At 39.1% G+C, this 19,600-nt stretch overlaps 3 protein-coding genes and 1 long non-coding RNA gene across 7 annotated transcripts in view; 3 read left to right on the forward strand and 1 right to left on the reverse strand.

Moving 5' to 3' along the window:
* Positions 1–371, forward strand: part of LOC128887057 (uncharacterized) — a 2,760-nt gene extending 2,389 nt beyond the window's left edge. The window contains exon 7 of the mRNA XM_054142495.1: positions 233–371. Within this exon, the coding sequence (XP_053998470.1) occupies positions 233–340 (108 nt within the window). The 3' untranslated portion in view covers positions 341–371. The remainder of the gene's footprint in view (positions 1–232) is intronic.
* Positions 372–1,094: 723 nt separating this feature from the next.
* Positions 1,095–19,580, reverse strand: LOC128887056 (putative Dol-P-Glc:Glc(2)Man(9)GlcNAc(2)-PP-Dol alpha-1,2-glucosyltransferase). Of its 3 annotated transcripts, none has more exons than XM_054142493.1 (5): positions 18,996–19,580; positions 18,441–18,783; positions 18,230–18,369; positions 18,086–18,153; positions 1,095–1,212 (listed from the first exon to the last, which is right to left on the reverse strand). In XM_054142493.1, the coding sequence occupies exons 1-5, from the start codon at positions 19,170–19,172 to the stop codon at positions 1,191–1,193; spliced, it is 750 nt and encodes a 249-aa protein (XP_053998468.1). In that variant the 5' UTR covers positions 19,173–19,580; the 3' UTR covers positions 1,095–1,190. The 3 variants fall into 3 exon arrangements, with proteins under 3 accessions (XP_053998468.1, XP_053998467.1, XP_053998466.1); XM_054142492.1 differs by lacking the exon at positions 1,095–1,212 and adding an exon at positions 1,858–2,203; XM_054142491.1 differs by lacking the exon at positions 1,095–1,212 and having other exon boundaries at positions 17,358–18,153.
* LOC128887058 (galactosylgalactosylxylosylprotein 3-beta-glucuronosyltransferase P-like) lies at positions 3,071–11,880 on the forward strand. Of its 2 annotated transcripts, none has more exons than XM_054142497.1 (6): positions 3,071–4,254; positions 4,621–4,708; positions 9,737–9,947; positions 10,102–10,513; positions 10,836–10,993; positions 11,211–11,880. In XM_054142497.1, exons 3-6 carry the CDS (start codon positions 9,747–9,749, stop codon positions 11,607–11,609), a joined length of 1,170 nt encoding a protein of 389 aa, XP_053998472.1. In that variant the 5' UTR covers positions 3,071–4,254; positions 4,621–4,708; positions 9,737–9,746; the 3' UTR covers positions 11,610–11,880. The 2 variants fall into 2 exon arrangements, with proteins under 2 accessions (XP_053998472.1, XP_053998471.1); XM_054142496.1 differs by having other exon boundaries at positions 3,072–4,243.
* Positions 16,373–17,223, forward strand: LOC128887059 (uncharacterized). Its single transcript, XR_008459962.1, has 2 exons — positions 16,373–16,537; positions 16,589–17,223. It is a non-coding gene; the product is annotated as an uncharacterized LOC128887059 (long non-coding RNA).
* Positions 19,581–19,600: the final 20 nt, after the last annotated feature.

The raw sequence follows: 19,600 nt of genomic DNA on the forward strand, positions 1-19,600 counted from the left end.
CCTCACCTCACCTCACCTCACCTCACCTCACCTCACCTCACCTCACCTCACCTCACCTCACCTCACCTCACCTCACCTCACCTCACCTCACCTCTTCTCGTGTCCTCAGGATATTTCAACAAAATAGAAAACATTTCTTTGCTGGAATTAACATTCATTCATACAATCAAGTAACTCGAGTTTACGCGATCGTTACAACGACATTTACGATACATTCGTGTTTGTGTTTCAGGTGAGACTGTACTACGACTGGTTTCTGGTACCAGGTAGTTGCAAGTGCTGGCGTCCTGACTACTTTAATCGGTACGTACGTCGAAGCGGGACTAACGTTGAATTGTGATATCGAATCGTTGCGAGTGTTATCGATCGATACGTTACCGTTTAAAGAAACAATCGATAGATAGAAACAATTGCCTACGTGAAAATTCAGCGACATTTCATTTCCAAGCTCGACAGTTGGACACATTGTTTAGCGTTGAGTAAAATGTAATTCACGATTGCTGTTTATTCGTAACGATTAACGAATAATCGATAATCATCCGATGCGATACATTCGTTATTATTTCCTCTCGAAAACTATCCGCGGTGTTTATAACGCGAATAGATATAAGAACAGAACGGCCCAAAATGCGTTTAATATCGTAAATTAGCTTTAATACGAAATGATAACTTTATCGTATCGAATTTGCATGATTGCGTACCTTAAGACTGAACAAGTAACCGTCGGCATCGGCATCGGCATCGGCATCGACATCGTCGTCGGCGCCGTAAAATGCACACGTATGCATTTGAAATCAGTGCGAGTTATTATTAAGTTTTCCTTTTTCTTTAATGACTAACGTTTTACACAACTGTCTGGTATTTGTACGATGCGCGGCGCGTTTTTATCGTTGAAAAACGTTGTTCGATTATTATGATAGAATATATATTTTATTTATCGTTGGACTTGTTAATTATAATAATATATACTAATTGTTTAGAATTTGTTATTCTAAAAGGACGAGGATCGCGAAAGATGATATTTCCATGGTATTTTTATATTTAAAAATATCGACAAGTTTCGAGGGATCTTTGGTCAGATGTAGGAAACGTTACTCGTTACGCCACTTGGATTTTTTAATATTGTTTTCTTATTACCGAATATGTCTCTCGTTCCACTTAACCAGCGTAGCGAATACGTGGAAATTTGTTTATACGTAACGTTTATACAATCTAAAAACATACAGGTCGCATATAGTATTTATAAAGCTTGAGGCAAACGTTGGGAGATCGTTTGCTAACGTATATGAATAATTGAAACTGGCATCTCAGGGCAAAGTGTGTCTCGCGTTCGTTCTTAAAACGACATATGCTAACTTGGAAACTACCCAATGTAAACGAACGTTCTTTCATTTTTAAGGTTACGGTAACCAACGTACGATGTAGCCTATGTTTAAGTGTATGTATAAAAACTGTGTTTCCTTGTCCGTTAAAAGTATTTATTGTGTAATTAATAACATTGGTATCGCATAATATAATTATTACAAGACATCCTAACGATAAAACATGTAAGATAATCATAAGGAGACTTGCATTTATATTTTATATTAAAGTTATTTTGAATATCATCGGAATAATGGCCTCTTTTTGTCAGAGATAAAAGATATAAAACTGGTTGATCCTCTGAAAAAGAGACAGAGGACAGAGTTTGCTATTTAATCGAATAAAATGTTATCCATCCTTCTCCACTCGAACGAAAGAAAAAATCGATGCAACTAGAGGGTGCCGTTCTCTCTCTCTCTCTCTCTCTCTCTCTCTCTCTGATTTGCATACTACTATAAAAGAATTTACGCGGGCTAGACATTTCAGATGGCGAACGTGTTCCCTATACTCGTTTAAACTAGTTTAAACTTAAACGACACGTTACACGATCGTACCGTTGATCCGTGTACATAGAAACACAACTCTGTAATCTTTTTCCTATGTAATTATAAATCCGCATTCCGATTTCTGAACGGCCAAGTTTTCAGCGAAATAGTTGCCGCTTCTGACGGCAGATAGCGACACGTCGAATTCTGATACCCCGACTGTACTGCAGATACTCGTTCGAGTCTGTGCATTCAAAGTCTGCGTGTTTCTGATTTCCCTGTAACCCTTGCTACATCGGCTCGATTCGCTAGAAATTTTGTTTGAATGGGCTTCATGCTGGGACAGAAAATTTAGCCTGTAAAAAATATTAGAAAAATAGCTAACATCGAATGAAAGTTAGGGAGAAGGCGATCGAGTTTTCCCTAAAAGGCTCCTGGTAAATATTTCCAGGACGATGCGTATTACGTTTAAATGCCATTCGAAACGAAGAAATTGAATGGGACTCGGCTCGAAAATAACGAAGGCGAAAAGTATTTCGATGAAATGCAGCAAGTTTGTAGAAAATTGCGTGGCACGTAACGTTTGATTGAAAAACGAAACGAGATCTCGTGCGCCTCAGCCCTGATACTATACGTGTTTCACGCGACGACGGTCGGTGATCGCATGGAATGGCCGCATTATGCACTTTAACTGCAACGAGTGCACGAAACGCGCGAAAACAGGCTGGCTAACAATAAGTTTGGATAACGTCGTTTACAGTTCCTGGTGAGATTCGAAGGCGACCGTGCCGGTTTGCAGCGTCACCCACACCTAACCGTACGTAGGTATTCCGACTACGACGACTGGATCAATATACTCCAGGCACAGAAAGACGAGGAAAGAGGTAATAGCAGCGACAGTGCGAACAAGAGAGACCGCGAGAATCGCACGGTGTCTGTTGGCCATGGTTATCGAGCGATCCCACTTGTTATGGGAACCCTCGATGGGATAACAGTCACAGTTCGGAACAACGAACGATCGATTGAAAATCCAAGCACCGATCAATTAATCGATATTTCGATGTGTATAGATTGCAACCGGCCAGCATTAATTTCTGGCTAAATTAACGATTAATTATTTAATTAATTAATTAAAATCGTTTAGAATTCGCGAGTTTCTTTTCTCGGTAGAGAATCTAGAACGAGCATTCGAATCTAACCGCCGCCCGATCAATTAAGGTCGACCGTGTGTTTTTTCCTCGTCGTGTATACAAGTGACGTATAACATAGATAAGCTCGTTGACGAATCTCCGAATCTCCGAATATTCAGTTCTCGCGGATCCTGCGTTTTTCACCTTTTCAATTTTCACTTTTTTCGGCCAATGCTGACCAGCACTCGTGATAAATAATTTCAATGTCCATTTCCACGAGTGAAAAGAAAAGAAAGCCTGATACGAGGTAAAATGATGCATTTGATCTTTTATCCGATCGAGAGATCGGTTGGTGGCTGTTTGGAGGATCGATGAGAAACGCCTACTCTGCGTCAAATACGTCGAGCCACGTGATTCGGTGCAGCCGCGTATATCGCGACACGCGCTTGTATACATACGTACAAGAGCGGAGCCAGTGGCAGTGACAGCGTCGGCTGCTGCGCCAGCTGAAACGAAATAGGTGGGAGGGGTTAGCGCGCTATGCGAACGTGTATACTAGCATAGACGGATATTGCAAAGGGAACGCGACGCCGACGGGGAAAGCTAGTCGAGTGTCGACCAACGAAGGAGACGCGTCGTACAAGTTTTTTCCGCGAAGCTTATCGTCAGGTTCGGCGCGGTAAGCCATTGTTCCCTCGACGTCGACGCCGACGCTCCGACGCTCCGACGCTCAACGAAACGCATGACAACGTAAACACGGGACCAAGGGAAACGATCGAGCCAGTGTACGGCTCGTCGTTTAGTCGTTAACGAAGAAAAGTCGGAAACGACATGTGGCCGAGGTTTCGAAGCGGCGCGAACCTGCTCGCTAAAAATACGTTCGGCGAACGATCGAAGCGCTACCAGGAGCTTGGCGAAAAGCTTGTCGAGGATCAGTGATGTCCGAGTGCACAAGATGCCAGTGAGAAGGTGCATCCGTCGACCGGGCTTTCGGAGACGGTCATGATATCACGGAACTTGGCGAATTCGGATCGAGACTGCGTGCGGACCAATCTTTTCGTTACTCGCAGCTCGCGGACAAACCGTGTTCCGTCGCGTTCCAGACATCGTCGACGGGGAAAAATCGAAACGAGAGCCGTTTACCTCAGACCGGACTAATTCGCCAAACAGTGAACACAAACTATTAAAAATCATGAAAAAGTAATAATGGTGAGAACGGTGCGTGCAGACTGCGTACTTTCAGCACGATAAGTTTGATACACAGAGGTGAGGAAAATGTACGTCGAAATAGTTGTCTAAATGGTTGGTCTAGTTTCGGACGCGTACGAATTTACTAAATTATCGATTAATTTGTCTGAAATCCAACGTGACGAGTATAAAAATTGTCGAAATTAGAATTACGCGATGAAAGAAAAAGTCTCGGGTCGACCGAATGGTACAGAGTAAAATTGTGCGATAGTCGAGCAGTAGCCGGTGCGGTGCGGTGCGGTGCGGTGCGGTGCGGTGCAGCGCAGCATAGCGCAGCGACACGAAAAATCGCGAGCCTCGAAGGTTCAATTCGAGATTTGTCGCGTCCCAGTCGTTGATGACATAAAACCACGATACTTGAACGAACGTAATAGCATTTCTTATTGTATGTGCAGCCCGCACAGCTGTGTCAGAGCCGCGGAAGTGCGTAAACGAGGCGGAACGATCGCAACTCGTGAACGGAGCATGAACGCCGATTATCAGGTGAGCACTAATTGCATAGATCATATGAGAGATATTGAACGTGTGCGTTGGTTCGACATCGAAACTCGAAAGCCCAAGCTTCTCGACTTTGCTCAACTGTAATTGCTCGATCAATTATGCTTACACGCGATCGCAAATTTCCCATTATCGAGGGGAGGCTAGTAGACAAATGTTATACAAGTCTTGTTCCATTTCATCGAAATTGAATCAATTTCACTCGAGGTCATCTGTTTGGAAAATGCCGCATCTTATCGGAAATATGGTAATTTTCAAAGGATTGTCAAGTTAAGAAAACAGACTATAGAACTTTTACAGTTACTTTGTCCTATAGATATTTGTACCTTGCATATCTATTAAATTTCACCCAAGTGGAACGATAAGTTTAGTGTTTCCGAATAAACACAATCACGTTCCATTGTAAATATGTACAGGAATAAACTTGACACGAGATGGTTGTTTAATAGACATAGAGGGTTACGAATATTTACGGGACTGAGTTTATTCGAAATATTACAGCAAGCAATCCCCAAGAGCATTCCATGTTCGACACTTAGTTGTCTGTTTGGTGTATCGAGCTTAGTGCCGCGGAGACTAGGACGAATATTATCGTAACTGTAACGAGAACACGAGAGCGGTTCACGAGAGAATCTAGTTGAAACGAGACGAAACAAATGGTTGTAGATAAAATAGGTTACGATCCTCGAATCCGTTCGATCTCGCTCAAACACTGACAACACCGACAACACTGAAAAGGACACAGAAAAGGACACCCACTCAAAAAACACCAGGGGAAAAAAGTAACGCACTCCCCTTTCTCGGAAATACATTTATTGCAATTGGGTTATATGTAAAGGTGAAAATAAAGAAGCGATATATCGCTCGAACAGGATATTTAAAAGCTCGTTTGTTTCTAGCTAGACTGCAGATAAATGTGTATTATAAATGAAAGTATGTTTTATCTTGGAAACGCTACAAATTGTATACGTATATCGCGTAATCGTTCTTATTTTATACATGTTTTCCTTTGTGCAGATAGACGTCTCATGGATTTGCCAATATTTTCATTTACCATAAATGCACAAACATCTATTTATTGATTAGCTAATATTTTGTCAAATTTCGAGTAATTTTTTTTGATGCAATTGCCATTACTCGTTTTAGTTGCAAGCCTTCTCGGTAAGTTTCTCGGTACGTCACCGAAGCGCACTCGAGAGGGTAGACAGAATTCTTTGGAGGGAACAAAAGACTCGGTTGAACGTAAACGGAAGTTGAGCCGCGTGGCCAGTGGCGCGCCGCTGAATTGAAAGGGTTAACAAAGGGGACGGAGAATTGCAGGTTTTTCGCGACCGACATATGCAAAGGCACAGGTTGACAAATGCAGCAAAGCGATGCATGTCTGCGGTGCCGGTAAATTAAGTCTAATCGATCATCGAGTTTACTCGACCATTTCCAATCCTTTCATTCAATTATGCAAGAGCTCGTGTTGAAATTTCACCTTGTTTCTCGAATGTACTTAAACGCACGATCGATTCCGCTCTTTTTCCTCGTCTCGTTATCCACTCTAACCGGTTGCCAATTGGACAAGGAAAAATGTACGCGTAACCGATACATCGCGTTATTTCGGTGACGCGAACGACGCGTTAGATACATACATTGACACGCTCGTGGAGCGAACAAAGTTACAGGCATATTCGTGATAGGAAAAGTTGTCGATTCCTGGTAGATTCGACGTTCGTGGTCTTTACGGAGAATTCCCTAGTGACGTCTATAGCCGGGTAAGCGATTGTTTGTTTGGCGTTGGGATTTTTTTTAATATTTACCGTTTGTAATCCAGTGGGGGGAAACATGAATTTCGAAATGATGGAATTTTGTTGGAAAATATATATTTTTTGAAATACGTAACAACGATTTTGAAATTGCAGTATTCATACAAGATGTACGAAATAACGTGGAAATACGTGTGTCGTACGAACGTCGATAAATTGCTGTAGAGACTGAAATTAAAAAGTCTCGTTAGATAAACTGTTTAATCGTGCAAATATTTGCACGACATTAGAATTGGATATATTACAGGTATAACAGAGTCGCGTAGATATAGAAAGACTCAGAAATTGTTTGATCTAGTGTGGTGCACCATTTGTCAGAGAACAATAATCAGGAAGAAGAATGACGGCAGTGCGTTTGCCGTGCATTTAGGACCAGTTGGGCAGATGAATGTTTGAGTGTTGCTTTTATACTTGCAGACATCGGTAGCGGTATGACGTCCAAGTCTATGTCTGTTAAACACTTTGGTTTGTTGCGTCCCGGAACTGTTGGTTAGGCTAATAACGAGAGCGTATGTAGTTTGAAACGTATCTGAAATAATATGAAATTGTACAAAGTCGAGAACATTGTAATTGTTCTCCGCGAAAAGGAACGACGATGAACGCTTAAGAGAATAATGTTCCGTTACTAAATCGGTTGAGAATTATTTTGGTGTTTGTTAGAAATGTTAGAAACTGGTCGCAATAAAAAGAAGGGGATGAACCTAGATGATGTTGTTGGAATGAAAAAACTCAATATTTATATGATATTATTGGATACATAGTACATGGTAGATAGACGGATACATTTACATATTCTCATACCGAGAGAATAATTTCAGTTAGATGTAATTTGGACGGTTTTACGAGCGTTGCAAGGTTCACATTGTGATTTGTGATATACGATATGCGGTAAATTTATGATACGAGACGCATTTCGCTACCGATAAAGCATTACCATTAGTCGGATCAGTTTTATCGTGTCGTTTAAAGTCTGGTGCCGTCTCGAGAAAACACCACGCATTATTTATGAATTCATTTCTTCCTGTTCGGTTGGCCCAAACTGATAAGGACACACCTGTACGTACATGTATCAAGTTGAAATGTTAACAATTTAACGTGAGAAAATTTCGTGTATTTTGCTTAAAGTACAGCTGTAGATTGAATGTAAAAGTACAGAATTCATTCATCCACGAAATATCTGTAAAAATGATCGATTCGATCGTGTGGTAAAAGCTTAGAGCGCGTAATACATTTGTAATTGGAGTGTACATACGCATACGCATACGCATACGCATACGTATCGTGTATCCTTTCTTGGATACGATAAACCAACTTCAGAGGTGGCTGCCTCACCGAGTTAATGCCGTTGTAAATTATGCGCTTCTCATCGTTCCTAACCAAGTACGATATCTCGAAGATGGCGTGTTTTTCAATTTGAACAGTATATGGCGAATCATGTCAAAAGACACGTTTAGCTATTCAACTAAACTCGCGTGATATTTTTAGCGACTTTGGAATTTTCTGTGTCATCCGATTAGTTTTTAATAGTATCATCCAGCAGAAGCAGTGAGTCGATACATATGTATATTGTTTGATATACACGTAACGTCTTGTGAATTATATCGTCCATCTTCTGTCTATCGAAAGACAACCACTTTACACTTTAACTTTCCACTCGTAACAATGACACTTTTAATCGCGTCTTTACACATTCTAACCAAATTTTTAAAACATTCGACAAAAATCATTTCGATCCTGTTTTTACGCGATAAAAATAAGGGTCGATATTTTTGCTTTATGTCTGATTCCGCATAAATCGTTAACAGTTTAAGTAAGCTCTCGAGTTAAAAGTACAGCTAACTGGTGTACACTTTGAAAGGGTAAAATATAAGATCATGTCAAATGTACCATCCGGTAATAAATTCCTAAAGACTTTATCGAGTAACGCGATACAACAGAATGGGAGATACAAGTATCGACAAGTTGTACATTGTAAAGCGGCGCTTCCATCAAACATATCACTGGGCTTTTAAAACTATTTACATTTTCTATGTTACTCGATGTTATTCGATGATTGTATAACAATAATCCATTAATCTCGAGATACCACGAAACGTGGTTGTCCTGTCAAAACTTTTGCTTTAGACATTGTAAGATTCATTGCAACAACCAGTGTAGACTGCGCTTGCGGTACCATTGGCACATAATAAAAGCCTATTATGGCTGAACCAAAACCACGCTAGTAATTAGACTTGTTTCGCTTCGACAATCGCTACCACCGACCGACCTTTTCTTTACCGTTTCTCGATCAAAATTCTTCCTAACAATTCTCGATAGCAAGCCCACTGTGAAATCATGACACCCGCTTTAAGTGACGAATTTTTCATTTGTTATTTCTTACGATGAAAATTCTACTACGATACATTCTTCGATATTATCCTGGAAAATCGTAGATGTAGATTTAATGGGAATTCATTGAACCGCGAGTATCGGTTACTTTTTTTTCTCTCCACTTGCTCTGATCGTTCGATAGAGGAAACGAATATTTGTTATATAAAATTCTTCTGAAGTTATGTTATTTCCGTCGCGTTACGAGCGAAAATATCACGTAGCCGCGTTTCAATTAACAACACTCGCATATTTCGGAGCATTATCGTCGTAAAGAAGCGTGCGTATCGCCGGAAACGTGTGTATCTTATCGTTTCCCTAAACAATTTCAACGAACGCCTCCTAATTTCCACGCGGCTAACGGCTGAGAAACTTGTCCAACGATTGCAACGAATGATTAAATTGCGAAAGGGATCGTATTCGTTGTGAAGGAAAAGTAACTTGGCAATGATATAAATTGTCTGTTGCGATACTTGCTTCCTAAAAAAACTTCATTTCATATTATATTATATATGCATAGTTTGTATCTCGAAACTAAGGAAACAGTCCTGATAAAACTTGGGTTCGCTGACCCTCTGTTTCTCAGATAATAGATAGCAGCCTGTGTACCCTATAGCCTATAGCTTTGCCAAACATTTGTTTATCCTTGGTTGATTCAACAACAATTACGAATACAATCTGAATGGATAAATGGATAAATGAAAAAAAAAGGAATATACGGTATAGTAGAGTACAGGTAGACTATTATATAGCATAGGAATTCCTGTAGGATATTTAATCGTGAAACATTGTAAACGTAATGTTTCAAAAAGAAAACGTTGTTTTGAATGTCCAGCTGTCCTGATATGATGAAGCCATCCACGAAAATGGGGGTGCTAGCGTTGATAGGTGTATTCGTGGTGTTCTACCAATATCATTTGTCTACCGGGGTTCGATTCGACCAGATGAACGACTTCAACACTGGTGGTTCCGCCGAGGACACTGCAGTTCTCTCTCAAGAGGACGTGGAGAGCTATGTCAGGTCGACCAAATTGACGGAAGAAATGGTAAGCCACGGTTATCATTACCTACAACTAGGATACATAGGAAAAGCCTAGCTTTCGACTATGTCTGGTCGTATGTCTGGTTGGGTGCATGTCCTCGAGCAAAAATGAAATTAATAAATTAACGCGGGATCATCTATAATCTATGCGCTTGTAGATCAGGAGTGCGATACGCAAGGTGCAAGAAACGAACGGTCTCAGTCCAGACATCGCGACGTCGCTGATACAAGAGCTGATGACTCATCTGAACAAGAACATGTTGGAAGTTTCCGAGAATAATTCAAAGATCGTACAAGCGTCGTTGTCGTTGTCGACGCCGACACCGACGCCGACAGCGACCGTTTCGAGTCAGCATCGTTCGTCCACGTCCGACGAAACGTCGGAACCGCTGTACATAATCACGCCGACGTACCGCAGACCGGAACAGATACCAGAGCTGACCAGGATGTCGCACACGCTGATGCTGGTCAAGAACGTTCATTGGCTGGTTATCGAGGACGCAACAATCGCCACGAAACAAGTCACCAAGTTGCTACAGAGGACGGGATTAAAGTTTCATCACTTGACTGGTAAATATTTGCAATTTTTCACAGATCTAGAAATTGATTTTCTCTGTGCATTTCTATGATGTAGTAAATCCAAACTTCTTACCATTTATTTACTATATAATATTTACCAAACCGAACCTATACAACTTTGAACCGCGACCGCAAGGATCTTGACGAAAAAGCGTTATATCGATTTTGTAGCTTTGTGGCACGCGCGTTGAATATCCAGCCAACTCCCCGAACGGGAACCGTGTCGAGCTTTCAGCGAGCTAATTTATGTATACATATACGCATATAATACGATGATAAAATACATATATCGGACCTCGGCGACTTGTTGCAGCCCCGATGCCCGACAAGTACAAGCAAAAGAAGGGCGCGAAACCACGGGGAGTGTCGAATCGCAATCGTGGGTTGCATTGGATCAGAGCGAACGCAACGAAAGGTGTCTTCTACTTCGCGGATGACGACAACACGTACGACATCGCACTTTTCGACGAGGTACAAACTAAACGACGTGATTCAATTACATATCTATATCAGATATAATATAATTGTAATTGTTGCTGGCCATGTTACATTTAAACATGTTTGAATTTGTCTTTTCATCGACTGCAACATTACCAACAATCACCATCAATTAAAATCTCGAAACATATTAGCTGAAATGTACCTAGAACCGCGATATTTCACGACCTGGCTTTCATTTTCATTTCAGATTCGTAGAACAAAGAGGGTGTCGATGTTCCCCGTCGGCTTGTGCACCAAGTTCGGTTTGAGCTCGCCCGTAATTAAGAACGGAACGTTCGTTGGATTCTACGACGGTTGGATCGCTGGCAGAAAGTTCCCCGTGGACATGGCAGGCTTCGCCGTGAGCGTAAAATTCCTGCTTCAGAGGCCCAATGCCACGATGCCGTTCAAAGCTGGATACGAGGAGGACGGTTTCCTCAAGAGCCTCGCACCGCTCGAGCCTAAGGATATCGAATTTCTCGCTGACAATTGCACCAAGGTGCTCGCGTGGCACACACAGACGAAGAAGAACGAGCCCAGCGCCCCGCTGGACTTGAAGTTGTACGGTGAAACGAACCTCGTCAAGTTGAAACAGCAAATAGTATGATGTTCGAACCCGCAACGCAGCACGAGAGGGATTTACAAGTTCGATCTAGCTTTACGTTGCTTGGTACGATGCTCGTGAGGGGAATCCTTTTCCCAGTACGATCAACAAAGTGATTCAGTGCCTCAAGTATTGTAATGTACGCTCGGTGTAGGAATGATTTTTCTTTATCTTTCTCTTTTCAAGGTAGCAACGGAAAGCCTTACGTTTACGAGACCAAAGCTCGAGGCTCGCAGTCTTGGAAACGACCGTGACAATTTCCGAACGTTTTCATTTTTAACGGCGAATCGTCCTCGGAACTTCCGATATTATTCTATATAATTACATTTCGTTACAAACATCGAATACTTTATTTTTAAGTAAAGCTATACTTGCAAAGAAATATAAATTTTCTAATGAAATGTGATTGTACGATATCGCTATACTGTATATTTCAGTTTTTGCCAACGATTTCAATTGGAGTCGAAACGTCGATGAACTGTATATGCTTGTTTACGAGACTGCAAGTTCCGGCTTTTATTCTGTTAACCAACTTTGTAGGCGGTGCTGAAGAAATGGTAAAAGACTGGTCTTCTCTGTAATTCGAAATCCAGCTCGAGCTGGACACTGAAGACAAACCAACCAGCCCAATGGCTAACGTATACCTTTGTATAGCCTAGCGTTAACAGTTATTTTATATAATAATATTTAGGTTTTAGTTACGGTAACTAGTACGTTCCCTGCGAGCCAATGACCAATTAGCGCAAAAACAAACAAAAATTCAGTTGGAAGTTAGACAAGCCAAAGACGTTACGATAACGAGCCAGAGTAATCGTAAATCGTAATAGAAAGAATCTACCGATGAGTACAAGATCTTTCATTATCTTCCGTTTCGATTTACAAATCGTTTATTCTACTTTTTTTTTTGTACGTTTGCCCGTGGCCGTGAGTCCGATACACGACCAATTAACGCATATCTTTTCAGAAACACAGAACTCGATGATTGGTAGTCTAGACGAATAACAGTTGTCTTTCTTGTACTTATCGTTGTACGAATATTACATTTCGGTATGTATATTACCGATGAGAGACATTTTGTTTTACAGTGAAATGCTTCATGTATCGGCTCCCTCGCAGACTAGCATTTATTTCAACTGTACAAACACTTTGTTTGTTGAGATTTTTGTTCGCGTCAAATCAGTATTTCTTATTCACCTTGGAATTTCTTGTTTGCATCGCAGTATCTCTGGATAACTAAAACGACGTCGAATCCTCGAGGATTCGATGCTTTCGTTCCGTGTATCGACCATTTCTTTTTCGGTTTTTTTTTTTTTCATTTCTCGGGCTATAATTGAATCACGCACATACCGTCCGATAAAGAGTATCAACGGGGATTCACAGAGTGCCGCTACAGATTTTTTTTTTGTTTTTAATTGATGCCAATGGCACGTAAACAGTAGCAGAGAGGACTTTTGTATAAATATTCGAAACGTTATATATTAATAATAATAATATTCGAAAGCTTCGGGTCGAATGACGATACTCTCGCTCAAAAAAGAAACCAAATGTAACAATTTTAATTTCGATCAGCAGACAAGGTTAGATTTAATCCAAGTATCGACGACTGTAATTTCGTTTTCGTTATGCAGAGATCTCTGTATTTCCATTTGTTTAAAAAAGAATTGCCTATATATATATGTACGATATATGTGTATATAGTACGAAATAGCCAATTACGAATGCAATACGATGAGTCGCTAAATTATCGGCGCACACCAAAAATTACAAAGCTATGCAAGATTTGTCTATGCTTCTTATTTATTTAAGAAATATAATGCAACAATTCTTTCTTTTCTTTTCTTTTTTTTTTTAGTTTTACAAGTCCGTAGCGTAAATATACTTTCTCGCGTGAAAACCATAGCGAAATCTTGTATAGGTTGTTTGTCGATAATTTTGCGATTTGCTGTACAATGAAATAGGCGCAAAAAGACTGTTAAGATGCGCCGAGTTTTAAGGGATTCTTAGAAATTTCATAAGGAATAATAACGCTCGTTATACGGTCCACGACGACCGAAAATCTCAATCGTGGAGTGCAAATATTCATATCGAATGCATGCGTAGGTAGGGAAAAAAGAGAAATACAATGTAAAAATATTTCGAGAGATCTGCGACAACGCTCTAGAATTAATATGAAATTTTTAAACGTCGTCAGTGGAGATGAGATATGTATATCCCAAGCTTGCAGGTATTTCTAGAATATCGAACGTTCAGACACTGTTTCAACTCTTGTCAAACTGGAACGTTCCGGTTTAGGGTTGCAGCAGATCGCTTGATTTGGTATCTTAATATGTAACATTTATTACCAAAGTAATGCGAGTGATATAGGGAAATCTCTGAATACGCAGAGATTCATCGAGAGTTTGTAATTATCAAAAGTCGCTCAAAAAAGTTTAATCTCTCCGCCCCTATTGTTCGGGGGAAAAAAATAGATCTGATGCTAACCGCGTCGCATATATTATATATTATCTTATCTTCTAGTCCAGTAACATCAGCATTGTCGATCGTGCAATTACGTAACACAACGTTTCTTTGAAATTTAGGAAGGAATTTTTAATTCTTCCAAGATTCACCATTGCTGACTTGGCGATGAAACTAGCTGTACGACCGTATAATTAAACGTGCTTGTTCTAACCAAAATTCAGTCGACATTGCACATAGTTTCGTTGAAGACCGTTTAAAACGATACAACGCGTAAACGAGTGGTTTCCAAACTTGTTTTGCGAGGAAGAAATTTATAAAAACAACAACAACAACAACAACCAACAAAGAAAGAAAGAAAAGAAAAAAAAGATTACGTACGTTTATTTCAATCGATTCAAATATTAAGTAAAGTTTATCGACGGCCAAATGAAATGTTTGCAGCCTCTAGTTTGGAAAACGCTGAAATAAATGATTGGATCGATTGTGTTTGTTGATTTCTGCGACTTATCTACGATCTAGTTAAGCGAAGAATATCAGTGAAAGCAATAAACTCGTTAGGTACTGGCTCCTCGCGAGTCGCGTAATTGTGCGAATGGATGCAAATGACTTTAATGATTGTAAAAGTAATGGCCCGTAATGGCGCGTTATACCTCGAAACAAAATGGAATTTGAAAAGTTTGTTCAACCCTTTCGATATAATTTTGTTCCGTCTCTATTCCATTCGTTTCTCTTTCAGAAATTAATTGTATTATATTAACGCTGGTTCACGGAGATTTCTTATTAGATTTCTATTAACGAAGCAATGCTTTAATAAATGAAATCGACGTATGTCAGTGAAATTAATGAATTAGAAGGGTTAGATAAAAATGAATTTGGATATACTTGTTGGAAGATTAATTTTGGTTAGAGTAGGTAGACGTGTTTCGCCAAGAGGATAACGTGCCACTGTCGGTACTACCGTTTAATATTTATCATAGAAAATGAAAAGGCTGCTTCGAGGCCAGCGGTATCGACGGTTGTTTGAATCGTATCCAATAGTATTGCCTCATCTCATCTCATCTCATCTCATTGAGTCGAGTCGAGTCGAGTCGAGTGAAACAGCACACGCGCACTTTGGCTAGTCTAGCCACACGTGCGTGTTCAAAGTTTGAAGGATACATACTTTGAATTTCAAACCATAGAGATATCATAGATAGAATAGGGAGGACATAGGCGTGGCTAACCAAGTCGGAATGTCCTACTGTTAGAAAGAGAAAAATAAACTCGGTATTCTACGTAAGAATCGTGATAATGTAATGAGAAACTATTAAACTAATTGTAATTATAGCTAACACGAATAACATATGCTTTTATTAATGCGAATGTAATTGGTAGACAGCAACACACAGCTACCATGATTTTCTGTCTCTTTTTACCTGTGCTATTACCTCTACTCTATCCGTAATATCTCTATGGAATAGGGAGATTAACTGCAAGGCACTAATAGCTAATTTCGACAATAAATGCGACACCATTTTTCATTTCTACCCTCTTTTTTAAATCTTTTTGCGTAATGTAGACGAGGATGATTTATCGTAAACACTGTTGGTTAATATGTAACATACGATTACCTAATAATCGAGTAATCATGATTAATCAGCAAAGAATAATTATTAATCATGATTAATAATTAGACACGATTAGCTCTAAGAGATTACAAACGTAGATTATGATTAATAATTGCGAGTGATCCAGCGCAGGAGTAATCGCAAAGTACATGAGCATTGTCCAACTCTCTGTGCGATTTTCTAAACCTCTGGATCACGCTCGTGTACGCTATTAGCATTACAAATCGTATTATTTACATCGATCGTCGAACGTATACGCTTTCTAATTATTTTAATCTCTTCCAAAATTTGAAATTCTTCACGAACGTATTCTCAAACGAAGCAATACAGTCTTACCAAATCGCTGACACTGTTTTCGTTGTTGTACAACATTGATATCGATATTTTCGAAAACACCAGGGGTGTACGGATAATCAGTGAATCTCCATTATCGACATGGATAACTCTCGACCGATTCTCTTGGATTTTCTGCTTCGATTCATCTACTCGCGTAGATGAGCAAATTGGAATTTCGAACACTTTGAACTTAACCCTTTCAACCCTCCTTTTTTCTGTTTCTATTCTACTCGTTTCTCTTTTCCAAATTAATTTATTATCAGAAACTGTACCCCAATCAAAAGAGACAATGAGATTTCTCTCTTTTTTTTTCCACATATGTTCCTACCTTATCAAACGTCATTGCGTAAATTGACTGTAAAAGTTTTCATTCGTTCATCTTTTGTTTGATCGTTAGTTAGTTAGTTACTAAAAATAATAATGAACACTTGAAAGATTGATTTTGGAAGCCCTAGATGTATTGCTGCTTCGATTCGTCCTATCGTTTGGAATAATGAAAGCAGAGAATCCGAGAGTTCCGAAATGTTCGTATGGCGAAGATCCCGTCTGTGAAGTACAGTGAAGTACAGTGAAGTACAGTGAAGCACAGTGAAGCACAGTGAAGCACGGTAACGATACTCGTAAAAGAGCAAACGATACAAATAAAACGTAGACGTGACAGTGTAAATGAGAGTGCAATAGAATTATAAGACTGACAATGAGAATGTAAGAAAGGTTTTTCTAATGAAATTTTCGAGGCTAACTTTTGAAAGCGTGAAACACGAAAAAAATATGAATAGCGCGGTTTCGAATAGTAGGATATTAAATATTTGAATAGTCGAAATCCATCCAAACGTTTCGAAAGATTTTTCGTACCGTTTCTACTCGCGTTTTACGAGTATCGTTGTTTCGATCTACACATATCCTAATTATGGCATTAAAGAATATTGCGATACGCGTAAGGATTTCGATTCGTTTTTTATTTTGTTTGTTTTTATACGAACTTTTACACGGTTCGATAAGTACAAATTACATCGATTTATTTTTAGTGGAATCGTTTGCTAGTCGCGTTACGTTGTTAAAGTTACCGTAGAAATGGTGTGAAATAAAAAAGAGAAAGAAACTGTCGCGTATGAGTGATAATTCACGCTTAGTTAGTTATTTACTGTTCCTTATAGAGAAATGTAACAAAAGTAAAAGTAATAAATGATGATGTGATATTCTAATTTACACAATGTCTTTGATTTGTCATCGGCATTTATACGAATACATAAAACTGCTGGTGGAAGGGGTTGCTGCCGCATTACAACACATTCATTCGCAAAATATCAAAATAGTATTTATTGAAGAAACGATACGTTTGGGAATTTTCGAAAAATTTAGTACCGTTATACTTGTTTGAATACGTCCTGAAATTTAATCAACTAAATTTACCAAGATATCCTTTGAGGAAACGGTTGATCGTTCCAATAGAAGACCTTGTTAACGAAAATGTAGAACTGTAGGAAATTCACTATTATAGTAGTAATCGATTCCATGATAATTTGCCACTTCTTTGGTTTTCGAATAAGGAAGCGATAGAGAATATACGGAATTATAAAGTATCGTGGCTCTATAAGCAACTGAGGAATAAGGACCATCGAAACCATGAAAAAATAATTAAGCTGTGTTGTAAACCTTAAATGCTTAATTCCACGGAAAGCCGCATATAAGCTGAACGAATAAATGGGTATTAAGAAATACTTGAACAGTCTGTATCTACCCATAAACTTATTCCAAAAGTAGAATACGTAATGCCTGTTATCCGCCAATACGTACGGATGAACCAGCGTGTTAGAATCGACTATAACAGTTAAACATATCAGAAAACAACTTCCAGAGAGCCAGTGTCTTTGAATAAAGTTAATATAGTCCTTCCAATGATCGATCATATATGGCCATAAGAAACAAAAAAGAAAAGCAGAAAAGTATAATAGCTGCGGCACATGAATAGTAGGAACATGAGCTGTACGATCTCCCACAACGATACCTTTGTTCCAAATGACAAATGTTAGAAACGTTAAACATACTGTCACATACGGAAGCAACTCTACGCACATTCGAATAATAAACTTTACGAATGACGCCCATCCGTGACATTCTTCTATTATCTTTTTCCATAGTAGCTAAAAGTCATACAATATTACACATAAGTAGCTCCATTAAATAATTCCATTTTATCTGCAATAGTAATCTACTTACTTGTAAATAGATTATCGAACTATACTGTTCACGGGAAATTGATTTATGCATCTTATGGTCTAGCAAGTCAAACGCACGCTCCACAGTAACAAATGCAACCCAGATGATATTCGTTTGGCGAATTAACACAGACAAAAAACCTGCATGATAATAATTACAATTTCCTCCTCTAAGCTATACTGTGTCGCAATCCAAGGCATTTCATACGTACCTACGAAAGCTGCGGTCTTAAATTGCTTGCGTAAATGTAACAATAACATTAGCAATACTGTATTAACAGACAAAACGTCCGTGTAATATAGAAAGTGCCAGAAGAACAGGGGTGGAAAGAACATAATGTTATAAGCCACTGCAAGTTTTGTCCAGCTGTTCCATTTTTTAATCCAACGAGTCAATGAAATTTGTTCAAATATATTGTACGCGAGATAGAGATTCATAAATGTACCAAACAAATTTATGCATCTCATGTAAAACGTATTACAAAGGTTCATGGGTGATAAGACGAAGGTTGCGAGTAGGTACAACCCAGGTAAAGTAGTAATTTTTGAATCCCACTGAAAAAATATATATATATATATATATATATATGTACATATACATATATACATTCCTCGAATGTAATTTATTCCTGCGTTTTCTATGCGTCGATTTAAGTAGAACCGTTTAATTATGAATTAGAATGTAAGAGATTAGTAGCGAATCAAAGTGTTAACGTGCTGTAAATGTCTGCGCGGGAAAATAAACAAATTAACAAACAAAAACGTACCTGTGTAAAATTGTTGGCGCAATACTGTAATGTTTGAGGTATATGGAATACCTCGTCAATGAAATAATACGGTTGCACGTGATTCAAATAAACAAATAATTTGGCGACACTCAAGCAAGAGAAGAATATCGAAGATTTTTGTACACGTTCGAAATTCATTTCAAACGGAAGCGCCATTATCTTAATAATTAAAACTAACGAGAAATACTAAACACTACAAACGATGTTAAAAAATTAAAACATTGTACAGATTGTTAAGAAATTGAACACCGACGATTTCACTGAAACCAATTCGCGCACCGAAGATATCGCGATATTGTTACAACGTTCGTTTCGATCGCTTATCAATTATGATGTTATAGTATAAATAATTTCTCGAATAACCACAGTTTCATCGATTTCGGATTGAAATATTGAAAACACGTGTTTCATCGAGTCATAAAGCACTTTATAGTTTACACAAGCTGTGACGTTGACCGGAACTTTGCTGCTCTGCTCTGCTCTGCTCTGCTCTACACTCTGCAGTGTTCTTTCTCTTTGTCTCTCTGAAGTTGACGTCGAGACAACCGTCCGAATCGATAAAGCATCGGCATCGACTATCGTCG

The sequence above is a fragment of the Hylaeus anthracinus genome, unplaced genomic scaffold, assembly GCF_026225885.1.
Source record: "Hylaeus anthracinus isolate JK02 unplaced genomic scaffold, UHH_iyHylAnth1.0_haploid 11985, whole genome shotgun sequence".
In the NCBI taxonomy this organism is placed as follows: domain Eukaryota; kingdom Metazoa; phylum Arthropoda; class Insecta; order Hymenoptera; family Colletidae; genus Hylaeus; species Hylaeus anthracinus.